At 41.9% G+C, this 19,120-nt stretch overlaps 1 protein-coding gene across 3 annotated transcripts in view; it reads right to left on the minus strand.

Annotated features, from left to right (window-relative positions):
- Positions 1-17,326, minus strand: part of TTC4 (tetratricopeptide repeat domain 4) — a 31,020-nt gene extending 13,694 nt beyond the window's left edge. For all 3 annotated transcript variants that reach the window (XM_049617104.1, XM_049617106.1, XM_049617105.1), the window contains exons 1-6: positions 17,123-17,326; positions 16,397-16,514; positions 15,496-15,657; positions 10,214-10,291; positions 8,647-8,771; positions 1,445-1,531 (exon numbers count right to left, since the gene is read on the minus strand). In XM_049617104.1, the coding sequence (XP_049473061.1) occupies positions 1,445-1,531; positions 8,647-8,771; positions 10,214-10,291; positions 15,496-15,657; positions 16,397-16,514; positions 17,123-17,239 (687 nt within the window). In that variant the 5' untranslated portion in view covers positions 17,240-17,326. The remainder of the gene's footprint in view (positions 1-1,444; positions 1,532-8,646; positions 8,772-10,213; positions 10,292-15,495; positions 15,658-16,396; positions 16,515-17,122) is intronic.
- Positions 17,327-19,120: the final 1,794 nt, after the last annotated feature.

Consider the following 19,120-nt stretch of genomic DNA (forward strand, 5'->3'; position numbering starts at 1 on the left):
TAAAGGTCTGAACAGAAGAGTTGCCTCTTTATGTATGTGTGTGGAGGCTAGCACACGCAGGGAAAGTTACATGCGATCCAAGTTACTTTTAGTATCTCCTACATCAGGGGTTGGCAAACTTTTCCTTAAAGGATCAGACAGAAATATTTTAGGCTTTCTGAGCCAAATGGTCTCTGTTGAAATTAACTATTCAACTCTGCCACTGTAGTGTGAAAACAGCCATATGTGACACATAAACAAATAGGCAGGGATGTGATCCACTGGCTGCAGTCTGCTGACCCCGGTTTTAAACCATTGGTAAAATACGGTTCTGTGTATACAACTGTTAGAGCAATTCTTATGAACACTGAAGCTTAAGATGCAGGGTCAGACTAAAGGAGAGAGCCGAAATCAGGTCTATATACAAATGTCTGGGCATTGCAATATTCTACATTTTATTTTAGAATATGACTACATCCCTCACTATGGATGATTAGCTGGAGAATCTAGAGTATTACATTCTGTTAACAGGTATTAGCAGATTGCTTGTTGTGGGGGAGGGACTAGTGGAGTGCATCTTAGTATGAGGGTCTCAAAGTCAGTAAGTAACTTTATTTTTTTTTTTTTAACATTTATTTATTTTTGAGAGACAAAGAGAGACAGAGCATGAGTAGGGGAGGGGCAGAGAGAGAGGGAGACACAGAATTCGAAGCAGGCTCTAGGCTCTGAGCTGTCAGCACAGAGCCCGACGTGGGGCTCGAACTCACGAACCACGAGACCATGACCTGAGCCGAAGTTGGGACGCTCAACAGACTGAGCCACCCAGGCGCCCCAAGTAAGTAACTTTAATGGTGCCTAATTTAACTCAACAAAAAATGAAACCAAGGGCCTACTCCACAATCTCATGGCGGGTATCCTCTCCCTTGTGAAGACCAAGCAAGCCAAACCTCTACAGGTGCCTTGCTAGGTATCCAGGTGAAAACACGATTTGGCTCAGACTACATCCATTTAAAATGCAGGGAAGAAAGGACAGGGTCAAATCTTTTTGTTATAAAGGAGCAGCTTCCTGAAAATTCAGACTCTCTCAGGATGCAATGGCTCAAAGCAAGGACCTGGCTCTGATACACATCAGCTGTGCAAGGTTTCTTCACCTCTCTGAGAGAACATCATCATCTAGCAAAGCAGCAGATGGAAGATCTATCTCAAAAGGCTACTGTGAAGATTAAATACTGCTTAACCCATAGCAACTATTCAGTGTAGGTTACCTGAGATCAACACATGTACACAAGCAGGAGAGCTGACTGACCCCGGGGGATGGGACTCCAGAGCCCCTTCACCACACTGCTTCACCAAAGCAGAAAGAAAACGAACAAATTCAGATAAAGCATCCCAAGAAAGGTTCCCAATAAGCTTGAGGATCAGTGGATTTAGCAAGACCATACGGGCCTGACGTTTGAGCACTCACCTTGACGGCCTGGAGTAAAGCCTTATTATGGTTCTGCTCCTTCTTTTCTTTCATCTTTGCTTTTCTTATATCCCTCTGTTCAGTTCTCTAAAAATGAAATTGAGATCCATCATCTTAGGAAACTTGCTTCCTCTTCTGTTACCCAGCCTGCTTCTTAATTATGATCTTTGGTATGTCTCCAACCCAGGCTCCTGTGTCAAGCAATACCAGCGGCCTGATTCAGTTCAATAAACATTTCACAAGCACACATCTGGGGTGCCTGGCTGGCTCAGTTAAGCATCTGACTCCTTGATTTCAGCTCAGGTCATATCTCACAGTTCATGAGTTCGAGCGCCACACTGGGCTCTGCACTGATAGTATGGAGCCTGCTTAGGATTCTCTCTCTCCCCCTCTAAATTAATTAATTAGCTAATTAATTAAACAAACTTTAAAAGCACATGTCTGGGTGCTTAGAATTCTTTAAAAATGTGAAAACATCCTTAGTTCACAGAATGTGTAAGAACAGGCCAAAGGCTGGATTTGGCCAGTTTGCTGACCTCTGACCTAAAATATAGTACCAACCATACCTCAGCCTCCCCACAAAAGCCCCACAAAGACTAACAATGGCTGGTAACTCTTGTCCATTCCTTCTCCAATCCAGTCTGCCAACAGAACTGCAAAACTCCTTTCTGCTGTTAGGAAGTTTGGTTACACTATCCAGTGTACCCCACCCCACTGATACCACTAAAAACTATGTCCAATTCAGTGCCTTTACAGTTGAGCTACACCAAATCACAATGTCTGGTCCACATCAGAGAATGATTAAGGATGATGTTGTCCCCTGTTGTTTTTACTCTGATTTACAGGAATACAATGGAGTGTTGTGGCACATGTACAAGTATTTATTTTAACATTTGTTTCAAATTCTTTGGGTATATGCCTAGGAATACAAGTGCTGGTTCATATGTTAATTTTGTGGTTAATTTTCTGAGGAACTGTCAAGCGGTTTTCCATAATGGCTGTCATTTTACATTCTCACCAACAACACACAAAGGTTTCAGTTTCTCCTCATACTTCTCAACATTTATTTTCCTTAAAAAAAAAAAAAATCATAACCAGGGGTACCTGGGTGGCTCAGTCAGTTAAGTGTCTGACTTCAGCTCAGGTCATGATCTTGTAGTTCATGAGTTTGTCTCACACTTGGGATTGCTTGGGATTCTCTCCCTCTCTCCCTCTTCCCCTCTCCCATTTGTGCTCTCTCTCAAAATTGATTAGCTAATTAAAAAATGATAACCATCCCAGTGTGAAATAGAATCTCATTGTGGTTTTGATTTACATTTGCCTAATGATTAACAATGTTAAACATCTTTCATATGCTTTTTGGCCATTACGTACCCTCTTTGGAGAAATGTCTGTTCAGATCCTTTGCCCATTTAAAAAGTTGGATTGTCTTTTAATTGTTGAGATGTTAAGAGTTCCTTATATATTTCCAGATAATGTCCCTTAACAGGAGGCGCTTGGGTGACTCAGTTGGTTAAGGATCCAAATCTTCATTTCAGCTCAGGTCATGATCTCATGGTTCGTAAGTTTGAGACCACATCGGACTCTGTGCTGACAGTGTGGAGGCTGCTTGGGATTCTCTCTCTCCCCCTCTTTCTCTGCCCTTCCCCTGCTCACTCTCTCTCTCTCTCTCAAAAATAAAACAGATAAAACTTAAAAAAAAAAAAAAAAACCTTGACAGATACATGATTTACAAATATTCTCCCATTCTGTGGGTTGTCTTTTCACTTTCTCAATGGTAGCCTCTGAAGCACAATAGTTTTTACCTTTGATGACGTCCAGTTTATCTGTTTTGTTGTTTCTTGTGCTTTTTGTGTCATATCTAAGAAACCATTGCCTAATCCAAGGTCATGAAGATTAATGCCAACATTTTAAGAGTTCTACAGCTTTGGGGTGCCTGGGTGGCTCAGTTGGTTAAGTGTCTGACTCCTGATTTCAGCTAGATTGTGATCTCTCAGTTCATGAGACTGAGCCCCACATCAGGCTCAGTGCTGACAGCTCCAAGCCTCCTTGAGATTCTCTCCCACCTCCCCGTCCCCCACCTCCCATCCCTTCCCCATGCCCTCTCTAAAAAAAAAAAAAAAAAAAAAAAATGTTTTGTAGCTTTGCTCTTCCATTTAGGTCTTTGATCCATGTTGCATATGAAATGAGGTAGAAGTCCAAATTCATGCTTTGCATGGGGATATACAGTTGTTCCAGCATTGTTTATTGACAAGACTGTTCCTTCCCCATTGAATAGTTTAGGTACCCTTGATGAACAGTAACTGTCCATGAATGTGAGGGTTTACTTCTGAGCTCTCAATTCTGTTACACCTATAGGTCTGTCCTTCTGCCAGTACCACAATGTCTTGATTACCACAGTAGTAAGATTTGAAATTTTAGTAAGATTTGAAATCGGGAAGTGTCAGTGCTCTAACTTAATGCTTTTTAGGATTGTTTTTGGCTATTCTGGGTACTTCGAATTTACATATGAATATCAGAATCAGTCTGTCAATATTCTGCAAAGCAGCCAGTTAGAAATTTGATACACACTGGGTTGAATCTATACACCAATTTGGGGAGCATTGTCGTCTTAACAATATTAAGATGATTCAGGGGCGCCTGGGTGGCTCAGTCGGTTAAGCATCTGACTGCCACTTAGGTCATGATCTCACGGTTAGTTGAGTTTGAGCTCCGCATCAGGCTCTGTGCCTACAGCTCAGAGCCTGGAGCCTGCTTCGGATTCTGTGCCTCCCTCTCTCTCTGTCCCTCCCACTCTCACACGCTTCTCTCTCAAAAATAAAAAAATTTTTTAAAAATCTGATTTATGAATGTCTTCCTATTTTCTTATATTTAATTTCTTTAAACAATGTTTTATATTTTCAGATAAGTTTAATGCTACTTTAGTTAAATTTATTCCTAAATATTTTATTCTTTCTGATGCTATCGTAGATGGAATTGTTTTCTTAATTTCATATTTGGAATGTTCACCAACAGCTTGCTAAACTAATTTATTAGTTCTAATAGATTTTTAGTGGATTCCTTAGGATTTTTTATATATAAGATTGTATCATTTGTAAATCAAGAGTGTTCCTTCTTTTTTGAAGGATAGGTTTGCTGGATATAGAGTTCTTAGTTGACTTTCTTTCAGCACTTTGAATGACAATCCATGGAACCCTTTGGCTTCCATGGCTTCTGATGAGAAATCAGCTGTTACTTTTATTGAGGCTCTCTTATACGTGAAGAGTCACTTCTCCCTTGATGCTTTTAACATTCTTGTGTTTGATTTTCAGCAGTTTGATTATGATATGTCCAGGTACAGATTTCTTTAAGTTGATCCTACTTGGAGTTTGTTAAGCTTCTTAGAAGGGTAGATAACTGGTTTTTATCAAATCTGGGAAGTTTTGGCTTTATCTCTTCAAGTATTCTTTTGTCTCTTTTTCTTTCTCCTGTCCTGGGACTCCCATGTCTATGATGATATACTTGATGGCATCCAACAAGCCGCTCAGTCTCTCTTCATGTTTCTTTATTCTTCTTTCTGTTCCTCACGCTGGGTAATCACAACTGACCTATCTTCACAGTTCTGCTGTTAAGCCCTTTAGTGAACTTTTCATTTCAGTTATACTTTTCAACTACAGAATTTCTATTTGATTCTTTTTTATAATTTATTGATAGTCTCTATTTGGTAAGACATTGTTCTCATTTTTTTTTTTTTTAATTCTTTAGTTCTTTCTTTTGTTCTATAACATACTGGAAAGAGCTGGTTTAAAGTCTTTATAAGTCTCATGTCTGGGCTTCCTCAGGGACATTTCCTATTGATTTTTTTCCTGTGTATGGATCATACTTTCTTATTTCTTTGCATGTCTTGTAATTTTGTATTGAAAACCAGACATTTAAAATAATACAATATGGCAACTCTGGAAATTGCATTCTCCTCTCTCTTTCCCCTCCAGTTTTTGACATTGCTTCTCCTATTGTTTTAATTACTTTCCTGAACTAATTCTATAAAGCGTGTATTCTGTTTTATGTGACATGAAAGTCCCTGAATAGTTAGTTTAGTGGTCAACTAATGATTGGATGGATTTCCGTAAACGCCTGAAGCCAAAAAGTCTCCCACTCTTTGCTGGAGGGCTCTCTGTGCATATTGTGGCACACCTTCAACACTCACCCACTGTTTACAATGCAGCCTTAGCCTTCCTTACAGCTTTCACAGAGCCTCCAAGTCAGCCAGAGGTAAGAGGTAAAGCCTTCTTAGACCTTTCCTGAGCACATGCATAGCCCTGGACACACATGTGACCTTGTAGATCTTCAGGAATATGTTGGAGCTTTTCAAAGCCCCTGCAGAATCTCATTTCCCAGCCTTTCCTTTTAAGTATTCTGGTAAGCCTACTGTTTGCCCTGTTATGCACTATCTCAGGCAGTGGCAATCTTAACTAATTCCTTCTAATTATTTCTGACACACCCCTTCTTCCCACCCAGCTCCCCCGACCCCAAAAGCTTTTCATACTGGGATAGCTCGAATATGAGTTAAATTAAATCAGCCTGGTGAGTGGGGTCTTCTTGGAAACCACCCAGATGGTCAAATAATGACAATTCTTTAGGAACGGGGCTTTGAAAGGGCTCTAATCCTATCTGCCTCCTCTGGTGGCTGCCAGGCTGCTCATTTTCACCATGATTCTTTCCAGGCTACTGTGGTAGTAGGGAAATGGAAACAGGGAATAGGAGATGGGAACAGGGTAAGTAAAAATGTCACAAAGCTTGCTCTGCTTATTGGAGGTTCAGACACTTTTCCTGAATCAACACTCCCTGATTGCTGCAAGCCTTTGGCTCATTTCAGAGTTCTGAAAAAGTTGACGGACCATTTTGCCAGTTTTCCATACATTTTATCAAGTAAAGAATTTTAGCAGGTCTTTATTTGGCCATTTTTGCTGATGTCACTTCTCTTTGCCAATTTATCTACTTGTTCTATCAATTACTGAGTGATGTTGACATCTACACCTATTTGTAGATTTGTCTCCTTTATCAATTTTTTTGCTTCATGCATCTTGAAGTGCTCTTCTTACTTTACATACATATTTAGAATTGTTAAATGTTCTTGATAAGCTTTTATCATTTAAAAAATTCCATACTTTATTTCTGGTAATAAATACCAGATGGTATTGATGGCTGTTTTGTCTGATTTTACCATCACCGTATGAGGTCTGTTGCGTACACACACCAAGCACATAGGAATCCAGAATTTGTTTATACTCAGATATAGAATAATCCTGATACTCAGCAAGCAGTGTTATCTATACCCAATATCAGGCTTTGGAGCCCTGAAATCTTCCTTTAACTGTGCCTGTGCTACAGAACCTACAGCTTTCATTTAGGTCCACTATGGGTTTTTGTGGATTAGCTTGGCTATGGCCTTACACAGTAGCCTGCGAGACATTCTCTCAGTTACCTAGGTTCAGAATTCTGTCACTGAGCCATGTGAGTCAACAGATATCTACTTTTTCTATCATTTTATATGTCCAGAATGACCTTTGACTAAAACCTACCCCTTTGTAGGGCTAGCTGAAGGCTCCCATAGCACTGAGAATTCCCCCTCCATAGTATAAGCAGTGCAGACAGACCTAGAACAGTAATCAGGAGACTTGAAGTCCAGTTCCGGCTTTGTATTAATAGACATGCGAGGCAGTGACGCATAGGGACTAAGCACGTGGACTCTAGACCCAGACTGCCTGACTCTGACGCCCAGCTTCACCACAGCTACGTGACTTAGGCAGGTTCCTAATCTCTATGCTTTAGCTACCTACTCCTGAAAGGTGAATCAGAATAGTTCCTACCTTGTAGGGTTGTTGTGTGGTTTAAATGAATTCATTTAAGTAAAAATATTTAAATAGCACCTGGAAGATACACCCAGTAAATGCTATCTAAATGCTGGACATTATTTTTCATACTGATGGTATTCTGCCAGTATTACTGTTTTATCATCACTGTTGCTACTATGTGCCAGAAATAGCATTTCATCAGCAAGTTATAGGTGTCTTAAAGCTGGGAGTTATACAACGCTGCAGAAGCTTAAGGTTTTGTTTAATGTTCAACAAAAGCTCTTTCAAGAGCTTTACACAGTGTGCAGACTACATTATGGCAGTCTTATGCCATTTCTTATTTATTCAAATCATAATAGCCACAAACTTATCAACTCCTTATAAGTCAAGAATGTACTAACACACACATATTCTCATTCAACCCTCATAAAAACCTAAGGCATATGTTATGTCCACAATTTTCAAAGAGGGGATTGAGTTTCAGAAATATCAAGAACTTGCCGTAGTTATGCTCTCTCTTGTCTGGAATGCTCTCCACTCCCCACACCCCACCCTCCAGCTGAGTAAACTTTTGCTCAATCTTCAAGACATTAGACAGAAGCATCACCTCTTTCAGCCAGTCTTCTCTGCCATCCCCATTGCTGCCCTGCTCTCACCCAGGGCAGAGTTAGATACTACTACTCTATATACTATATATTCTTGCTCGCCTCTGTCACATTATAACTATAAACACATTATAACTATAAACAATAAACTTATTTGTGTTCGCCAGAGTTCCAAAGATAGGGAATAGTTCTGGTTTGGTTTTTGTTTTTGTATGTTTATTTATTTTTGACAGAGAGACAGAGCGCAAGCGGAGAGGCAGAGAGAGACGGAGACACAGAATCTGAAGCAGGCTCCAGGCTCTAAACTCTCAGTACAGAGCCCCATGTGGGGCTAGAATTCACAAACCACGAGCTCATGACCTGAGCCAAAGTCGGATGCTTAGCCGACTGAGCCACCCAGGCGCCCTGGGTTTTGTTTTTAAAGAAGAAAAGTTGAGGTGCCTGGGTGGCTCAGTCAGTTAAGCATCCAACTCTTGATTTCAGCTCAGGTCATGATCTTGAAGTTCAGGAGTTCAAGACCCATGTTGGGCTCTGCACTGACAGCAAGGAGACTGCTTGGGATTCTCTCTTTCCGTCTCTCTCTACATCTCCCCTGCTCATGCACACTTGCATGCACATACACTCTCTCTCTCTCAAAAAAAATATAAACATTTAAAAAAAAATAAGAAAAAGTTTACAACAACCCAAAAGATACAATCTGGGAATTACTAAATAGTTAATGCAAAGTAACAAATGCCAACTGGCTACTGATTCTGCCACCTACCTTCAGTTTGTCTGCTTTAGCCCTCATTTCCAGAAGCTTCTTCTCTCTGGCATCTATCTGCAACCCTTCATCACACCAGTTCACAGCCTCAGCAAAATTTTTCAGTTCCAAATGGCATAAGGCACCTGTAGAACCCAGAACCCTTAATATACGTGGACAATATGCATGGAAAGAGGCCTCCTTAAACAAGAACCCCCACCTCCACCAGCCAGCATTCTGAAGGGAAAACATGATTAAAGCCCCTTGTACTGCATTCTCCAGACAAGGAAGAATATTTTGTGTATCTTAGATCAGAAAGATCTCTAGGGCCCATTCAGCTCAAAACTCCTGTAAGCATTCCTGGTATTAAGGGCTTTTAAAGTAGGGAAAGATACAGCTTAATGGCAAAGAGCATAGACTTTGGAATCAGACAGATACGGGCTAGAAATCTGGCTCTGTCATTTACCAACTAGACATTAGACAAAGTACTGAGCACCTCCGAGCTTCAGGTTCCTCATCTGCAAATCAGAGTAAAGCCCATCTCAGATGATATTTTAAACGGAGACAGAAAGCAGAATTGACATTAGCCATTCATCAAAGCAGTGGCAAGACCGAAGACACTGATCTCTCCTAAAACGGTGCCCAAAGGCAGCTGCCTCTCCTCTCACCATGTTTGTTCTTCTCCAGTTAGCCCCTTTAGACTTTCCACAGAATTTCAAAATATCAGAACTGTAAGGGCTTTGATGTCCACAGAATCTAACCTCACCTTCCAGAGATAGGCAAACTGATACTAAGAGTGGAGGTCTTGCCACGGTCACATGCTGAGGTAAAACTGAATTCAGTCAAGGATTAGACTCCAGCTTGGAGCCAATTCCACAGGACTAGAGTGAATTTACTTGCTAATCTTTGAACAGTACCTTCTTTCCCTACAGCTGAGGAACACGGATCTACCTACCACCCCCTAACTACGCATATCTAAAGAGGCAGAACTTTGATAAAGCATTTGGCTTATGCTAAAGCAGTTGGTCCATGGGGATATAGGGAAGATTAATATGTGATGAATAAATTAAAGTTTACAAAGCACCTTTGAGCTTCTCAAACAAAAGGTAAAATATAAAAGTAATATAGCACTATTATTACATAGAAAGGTCAGACCACAAAAGAAAATATAATCTGGGAACATCTCAGCATCAAGAGTTCTCAGCAGAGGTCCAATAACTTACCTTTTAATTAACATGGCATTTGAAAATCTCACCTTTCAATCAGCTAATTTGGAAAAAAAATTAGAATGCAGCTTCTGGAACTGCTTTATTTTAATTAATTTTATTATTAATTTAAAACGAGGAGTTTCAATTTCTCTACAAATTCTTAAACCATAAAGGGTTATATTATTCTCTGGAAAATTCTTTTAAAAATGGCATGCTGCTATTGATAATAACCAGGAACTTAATATCAAGAATGCAAAAATAAGGTGACTTCATTAGTATATTAGACTCTTAATATTAAAGCTTAAAATTCCTCAACTCTTGGTGCAGTAAGTGCCAACTTTTCCATGATGACAATCATACTGTGGTTCTATGATACTTACCTCTTATTATTGCTTTGAGGTGGCAGGGTTTTAGCTTTTTGGCAGCTGTCACATCATTGAGAGCAGAACGAAAATTGCCTAATAGTCACCATTTAGTAAAAGAGAAAACAAGATTGAGATCAGAATATTTGCAAAAATTTGTGTGTAGAGACACATTCTTATACAGTCTTGGAGGAATATAAAAAAGAGCAATGGTTTTTAGAAAAAAATATAGTTGAGCTCATCAAGAGTCTTAGCAATATTTCTAACACTGGAAGCCCACAGAACAACTAAATGGCTAACAAGCCCATGAAAAGATGCTCAACATCACCAATGACTGAAGAAATTGAAATTAACATGGAACTGGTAAAAATTAAAGACAGATAATATCCCGTATCGGTGAAGACATGGAAAAAGGGCACTCGTGTAAGGATAAATTAGAGAGCAAATTAGCATGTACTTTGGGTGTATACTCTCACCCAACAATATTCTTCTGGGAATTTATCCTTAAAAATACTTGGGCAGGGGCACCTGGGTGGCTCAGTCAGTTAAGTGTGCATCAACTCTTGATTCCGGCTCAGGTCACAACCTCACAGTTTGTGGGATTAAGCACTGGGCTCTTCACTGACAGCACAGAGCCTGCTTGAGATTCTGTCTCTGCCCCTCCGCTCCCTCTCAAAAATAAAAACATTAAAAAACAATACTTGGACAAATGTGCAAGGATAAATGTAAACGCATGTTAACTGCAGTATTACTTTTAATTGTGAAATGCTGGTGATACCCTAACTATCCTCGATATGGTAATGACTAAATAAACTATGGTTATGCCCACAAATATATGGTCAACTAATCTTTGACAAAGCAGGAAAGAATATCCAATGGAAAAAAGACAGTCTCTTCAACAAACGGTGTTGGGAAAACTGGACAGCAACATGCAGAAGAATGAAACTGGACCACTTTCTTACACCATACATACAAACTCAAAATGGAAGAAAGATCTGAATATGAGACAGGAAACCATCAAAATCCTAGAGGGGAAAACAGGCAACAACCTCTCTGACTTCAGCTGGGGCAACTTCTGACTAGATACGTCTCAAAAGCAAATAGGAACTATTGCGACTTCATCAAGATAAAAAGTTTCTGGAAAGCGAAAGAAACAGTCAACAATACTAAAAGGCAGCCTATGGAATGGGAGAAGATATTTGCAAATGATATATCAGATACAGGGTTAGTATCCAAAATTCTATAAAGAACTTATCAAACTCAGCAGCCAAAAAACAAATAATCCACTTAAGAAATGAGTAGAAGACATGAATAGACACTTTTCCAAAGAAGACACCCAGATGGCTAACAGACACATGAAAAGATGCTCAACATCACATCATCAGGGAAACACAAATCAAAACCACTAGGAGATACCATGTCACCACTGTCAGAATGGCTAAAATTAACAACTCAGGAAACAACAGATATTGGTGAGGATGTGGAGAAAGGGTTCGCACTGTTGGTGGGAATGCAAACTGGTGCAGCCACTCTGGAAAATAGTATGGAGATTCCTCAAAAAGTTAAAAATAGAACTACCCTACAACCTAGCAATTGCACTACTTGGTATTTATCCAAAGGATACAAAAATACAGATGTGAAGGGACACATGCACCCTAATGTTTATAAGAGCATTATCAATAATAGCCAGACTATGCAAAGAGCCCAAGTGTCCAATGACTAATGAATGGATAAAGAAGACACACACACACACAGATATTACTCAGCCATCGAAAAGAATAAAATGTTGGGGCGCCTGGGTGGCTCAGTCGGTTAAGTGTCCGACTTCAGCTCAGGTCACGATCCTATCGTTCATAGGTTCGACCCCCACATCGGGTTCTGTGCTGACAGCTTAGAGCCTGGAGCCTTCTTCAGATTCTGTGTCTCCCTCTCTCTCTGCCCCTCCCCTGCTTGTGCTCTGTCTCTTTCAAAAATAAATAAACATAAAAAAAAATTTTTAAAAGGAATAAAATGTTGCCATTTGCAACAATGTGGATGGAGCTAGAATGCATTACGTTAAGGGAAATAAGTCAGGCAGAGGAAGACAAATCCATGAGATTTCATTCACATGTGGAATTTAAGAAACAAAACAGATGAACATGGGGGAAGGGAAAAAAAAAAAAAGAGATGGAAACAAACCATAAGAGACTCTTAACTATATATAGAGAACAAACTGAAGGTTGTTGGAGGGAAAGTGAGTGGGGGGATGGGCTAAAAGGGTGATGGGCATTAAGGAGGGCACTTGTGTTGAGCACTGGGTATTCTAAGTGATGAACCAATAAATTCTACTCTTGAAACCCATATTACATTATATGTTAACTAACTAGAATTTAAATAAAAATTTGGGAAACAAACTATGGTTAATCCATATTATTATATACTATGCAGCCATTAAAAAAAAGAGTAAGATAGATCTGCACGTGAAAGGATCTGCACATGATAGGATGCCTGTGCTACGTAGTTTTAAGTGGTTGTTCTATGTGTATAATGTCAATGTATAAAATGCAAATATGACTTTGTAAAACTAACCAATCTAAATATATAGGCATATGTACACACACATATGTATTTATAAATGTATTAAAAAAAAAAAAAACGGTCTGCAATCACACACACACTGGTTATCCAAACTAGGAGGGCATGAAGTAGATTTTCACTTTCTAGTTTACTTAACAATTTGGTATCTACCTATTATTTTCACTTCTAAAAATTCTAGCACAGGGGTCAGCAAAATTTTTCTGACCCTCTTCTGAAGGGCCATATAGATATAGTAAATATTTTAGGCCAAATACGATCTGTTACATATTCGTCTTTGCTTGTTTTATAATTCTTTAAAATATAAAAAACATTTTTAGCTCATAAGAGGCCAAGGATCCAGATGTGGCATGTGAGCCATAGTCTGCCAAATCCTGCTTTAGCCTTAAGATGAATCAGAATTAGTGGAAAACTTTACCACTGTGTTCATTATTGCATTATTTTAAAACACCTAAAAGCAGCTGTATATTTAACAATAGCAAACAGTGAAGCCAAAAGTGTAAACACTGGTGTGTCCAAATGATGCAACTTTATGTAGCTATTAAAATAATATTCACAAATAATTTTAATGACAGGTAAAACTGTTTATATGTTACAAAATTAAGTGAAAAGAACGGAATACAATATTGGAAGAACAGCATATTAACTACACAAAAAATATATATATATAAGAGATCCAAAGACTTCTGGTTAAAGGTGGTAGATTGAACCTTTAGATAAGGTAGATAAGGATTTAACTCAACCTCCACTACTTTTCCCCTTTCCCCCAAAAATGCCATAAACCCACAGAGACAAAAAGAGTAAGAATACAGAACACATTGTAAAGCCGGAAAACAAAGGGACAAGGGCTAAATGACTAATCAGGCCTAAGAAAACTGAATTCTAAGCCAGCAAAGGGAAAGCCCCAAAGCTAGTGAGTGGTACTGCAGAACCTAAAAGTACTCAGGACTAAGGAACTGACAGCACCAGGTACTTCTGGAAGTGTGGGTAAAGGGGTCTTCCATTTAGTGCGCTTTGAATCAAACCTGATTCTGCATACTAATCCTAGCACTGTGTACCCTTACACAATTCATTCTACTACATTTACTGTATTTTACGACAACTTCTTACTCTGACTAGGGAAAAAGCAGTCAAGCTCACCTACGTTACATGGCTGCTATGAGGTCAAGAGGGATGACAAATGTGGAAGTGCTCTGTGAGCTGTACCAGTGAGGTATCATTTAAGGAACAGCAGGGATTATCATGCCTCTACTCCTCTGGCATCACACACACACACGGTTTTCTTCTTGTAAGGTGCTTCTTCTGGTCTTATTGGCCCTATACAGGACAGTCTTAAAGTTGCCCAAAGAACTATGTAGCTATTGATCACAGTGAAATGCATAGCACACAGTAAATGCTTTATGTGTATTTACTGACTAAGGAATGAAACTCCTCAGGGAAAGGCCAGGTCTTACCCATCTCTGCAATGCCCATGCCTAGCACAGAACAAGAACTCACGTTTGTCTGAAGGAAGAAAATGTATTCCTCCAGAAGTTAGAAAAATGGGTTTCCAGTCCTGGTTCTGACACCAACCAGAGGGTCCCTCTCTGGGTCTATGTAAAACGAGGGGTTGGTTGGCCCAAATAATCTCTTAAGTTCTATACCACTTTTACTATTTAGGATTGTATAATGAAACACACTAAAGGAGACAACAGTTGGAGCAGACTATGATTGGGGAGAAACTGCTCAAATGGTCCCAGCTGACTCATCCCAGCTAGACTGCAAGGCTTATGCTCTACCAGTCCTTCAGAAATGCCCAAGGCCCCAGGTCGTCTTTCAACTCTGTGATAAGAAACATGGGTCTAACGTGACCAAGACTAGTCACCAGCAATGTTACCGAATAACCAGTGTTTCCCAAAGTGACATCTGCTCAACAGTCCTGCATGGTAATAAGCATTACTTGAAAAGGAGCTTCCAAAAACATAAGAATCGTAAGGTAGGGTTCTTTGCTGTAGGTACTGCAAAGAACATACTAATGTGAACTGCAAATCTGCAACAAAGCAGCAGCAAGTTCCAAATTTCCTTGGCTAAAGAGTATTTGTCACATCAAAGGTCCCACAGAATGCTCTTTGAAAAATTCTCCCTTTGATTTATATAGTTCTGTCACTTAAAAAATCTCTATTTCTTGAATCCTTCTAGCATCCTTAAGAATAGGATAAAAGGCCAAAAACAAAAACACATTTTTTTTTTTTTTTTTGAGAGAGAAGCATTTGGAATAAAACAAAGATCATACCAACTCATTTATTTAGGCAGGTCACTTGTTTGGTTGAGATAGTAAGATGGGGCGCTTGGGTGGCTCAGTCGATTAAGTGTCCGACTTTAACTCAGGTCACGATCTCACTACTTGTGGGTTCGAGACATGCATCGGGCTCTGTGCTGACAGCTCAGAGCCTGGAGCTTGCTTCCGATTCTGTCTCCCTCTCTCACTGCCCCTCCCCCATTCACTCTCTGTCTCTCAAAAATGAATAAGCTTTAAAAAAAATTAAAACAGATAGTAAGAATTATACAATCTATCTGGTTTCCCTTTTCACCAAGTCCACCTGGAAGATCAGAGTTCAGTTAAACTTGCCTGGCTTTCTGAGATAAGCAGCTCTGCCTCTGACACTCTCAAACCCTGCACTAGCCAGCATAATGGCTTTTACCATAAGTTAATTCTTTAGAAAGCACTAAATAATAGAATAAATTACCAAGATAGTACTGTGCTGCTGCCCGGTTGGTATAAAGGACAGCATTCAAATCAGGGTCTGTGCATTTCTTCTTTAATCCTTCAGAGTACGAAATCACAGCTTTTTTATAGTCTTTTTCTTTAAAGTAATCATTGCCCTCATTCTTGTAGGTCTTGGCCTGTTCTGCAAAGAAGAGAATAAATAATCACTATTTCCTGTTTTTTTAAAGGCTCATCAAAAATAGATTCCAAACCATACAATAATGTAACATATGATAAATCAAATAGAAGAAACCAATAGAAAAAGAAAACTCAAAAATTAATGCTATAAAACTGGCTATCAACATGGAGAGACATAAGTCATGCATACTTAATGCTACAGTCAATTCCAAATATCTTACGAGGTAGATTAGGTACTTACAAAAAAAGTATACTTATCCTACCTCTTGAAGAATGGACTTTTTTTTAATTATTGAAGAAATGGGGGGAAATTCTACTTTTGTTTTTGCTTATGTTTTAATCCCAGGAGTGCAAATTCCCCTCCTCACCCTAGTAAGAGCCTACAAAATCGTTAAGAATCAGTTCAAATTTCCAATACATTGTGAGCCCATTCCTACCTCCCCCCTTCAGTGTTCCAGCAACACATAGTATATAGCTACGTGTTGGCACTTACCAGATACACGTAGGACAATCTGGCCATCCACGGGAGCATAACCCTCGAGGGCCATCTCACTCACCCCTGTATTTCCCAATGCCTAGCATTTAGTACGTATCAAAAAAAAAAGGGGGGGGGGGTATGTGTGGAATAAATAGTGACAAGTTAGACCAGGTTAACTACTTGTTATCAATCAGAACCTTTCTGACTCGCTCTTTACCTGAATCCAACGGAGACACAAAACAAATATTAGACTCATGTCAGATACCTTCTGGAGATCGTTCTTCATCAAAAATAATTGACTGGAGGCAAGCCAAGTCAGGATTTTCGTTGGGATCAATTTCGGATGGCGCTTTCCTCATAAATAGGGGGACCTTTTCAAATTCCTGGAGATTAAGACAAGAACGAACTGTAGGAATAAGATTGTCCACTGGGCAGATCCAATTCCGTATCTCTACGTCAGAGTTTTCTTCCTCATCATGATTTGCAAATCAGGATTAGCTACCTCTCTCCCTATTCAGGCCTCAGTTTCCCATCTGTAAAATGACAGCGCAGGGTAACGACCTCTAAAGATTCTTTCGGTTCTCGCGTTTTTACAAGGGCCGCGGTTATCACCGCTAATTGAGCGCTCTTGCGTCCCCGTCACTGTACCGACCATATCCCTTCATCTTCGCCGCAATCCTACGAGACTGTGGGCTACAGTTTAGGAAATTTTACAAACGAGGCCACGGGCTCAGAGACATTAAGTAGCCGAGCCAGTAAGTGGTAGAGTCACAGGTGGGTCTGGCGCCTAAATGTACTGACAGCTGAAGAAGGCCCTCAAAACCTCAAGGCCGATTTTCTATCATTCCCAAGTGGAAACCACCTATCCGCTGGCAGCGCCAGGCCCGGGGATGAGGGAGGCGTCTCCGTGCCCGGGAGCCCCAGGTGTCGCGACGACCCCCCCCCACCCCCACCCCCGACACACACACGTGCGGGGCCCCGGGCCGCCTACCTCCTCCCACTGGTCCTCGTGGAAGCCGCCACTGTAAGTCTCGTTCTGGAACTTTTCCAGGAACGCGTCCATGGCATCGTCGGCGTCAGCGTCGGCGTCCGACTCCCATTGCTCCATGGCGACCCCTCGGCTCTTGCGCCACGGTCGCAGCGGCTAAAAACGCGCGGCCACTTCCGGCAGCGCGGGTGCTCTTCCCTCAGTCCTCCGGGCCCGCGCCCGCCGGCGCGCCTCGGGTTCCGCCCTACTCGGGACACGGCCGGCCCGGCTCCTCCTCTCCCCGGCCGGCACCACCCCCGCCCCGCCCTCCCCTCAGCTGGCCGCAGCCCCGCCCCTCCAGTGTTTGGGATGGTGGATAAACCCAGCGCCCCGCAGTGCCCCCTTATCACTCCATTAACTCGTTTGTTCACCAGTTAGCACGTGTTCCTCAAGCTCCTTGTGTGCTCAGGCCTATTGTGGTGGCTGGGTATACAGTGGTGGGGAAAGCAGATAAAAAGCAGATAATACCCTTGCTCTCCAGGAGCTGATCAGGTAGTACGGAGAGACAGACGGTAAACATATACTTTTAAGAGGTTGTCAGGTGCTAGCAAGAGCTATCAGGGGAAAGTTTCAAACTGGGTGTACAGGCATGCAAGCAAAGGAGGAGGCTGGAAGTGGCCAGGGCCTGTTGGGGGGTGAGGGTGAGGGGAGAGCACTCTCCATGGAGGGGATTGGCAGGGCCCAGCCGCAGGGAGGGGAGTTGGGGGAAGGGGGTGCTGGTGCAGAATGAGAAGTAGGGTGAGTAGGTGAAGTGAGAGGGATGATGAGTAGTGATTCTGACTTGGGTCTTCCTCAGCGTGCGGTGGTAGCTTCTGGAGAGTTTTGAGAAAAGGGGCTATGTGATCAGACATGCCTATTTCTGAGGTTAACCACCTCCCTACCCGCCCCAGCTGAGATGGAAACAGGATCTCCAGGGGAGGTGTGCCTTCCTACAGCCACAGGGTTACCCAATAGATGGCTACCTGGGCCCTGCATTGGGTGCTACAGCCTCAGGAAGCCCACAGCCTGGTCTGGAAGGAAAGATGGACAGGCAGCAGACCTAAACCAGGGCCGATTACAAGTCTGCACAGTGGAGGCCTAGAAGAGTGGGTGTTACCTCGGGGATTCAGAAGAGGAAGGTCTCCACAGATGGATGGGCTCTGGAGGGGAGCATCTTAGGCAGTGGGAGCCCCTGTGCAGAGAGGCATGGAGGTGTGTAAGAGCCTGGCATGCTGGGTACATGCCACGAATCAGGAGGAAAGGCCAGCAAGGTGGATGGGGGCCAGAGGGCAGTCAGGCCTTTATCTGGCAGAGGATAGTGAGCCAGGGATAGACCTAAGGACAGATTTGTTTTAGGAAGGCCTGGGTTGCCAGGTGAAGAATTGATGGGAGGAGGCTGGATTAAGAGAGGAGATGCTGGTGAGAGACTAGGGAAGAGAAGAGATTGGAGGCACAGCAGTGGAGCTGGAAGGCTTAGCCATTATCTCATACTCTGGCGAAAGAGATAGCAGGGCTAAGGGTGGATGCACGGAGGGCTGCGGCTTCCAGGACCGGGCCTGTGGCTTTTCCCTTCTAGCTGCCGCCCATGCCCGGCAGGACACCTGGTCCAAGTGCCTCCTCTCCTCCAATGCGGCACCTCCTTTTCCACCTTCATTCTCCAGCCTGCTCCCTAATGGTTCCCATTCTCACCCTTCTCATTATCTTTTCCCTTCTTGGGTACAGAGCCTACAGATCCTGTGGCTTCCATTTTTTTATTTGATTCCTATAAAACTCTGTGAGGTGAGAATTCATTTTACAGGTGATGTTGGGGGAGGCTCAGAAAAGGGAAGTGACTTGCCGAGCGCTCTCTGATCCTTCTGACTCCAGATGACTTGGGGGCGCTGGCCAATCACTGAGCCCCTGTCGGCCTCTGTTGTGCTTCGAAGCCACCTAGACCAGAATGTGGCAGCTGTCATTTGTCAAGGCCAGCCCAGACCTGGGTTC

Source organism: Panthera uncia (genome assembly GCF_023721935.1).
Source record: "Panthera uncia isolate 11264 chromosome C1 unlocalized genomic scaffold, Puncia_PCG_1.0 HiC_scaffold_4, whole genome shotgun sequence".
Lineage (NCBI taxonomy): Eukaryota > Metazoa > Chordata > Mammalia > Carnivora > Felidae > Panthera > Panthera uncia.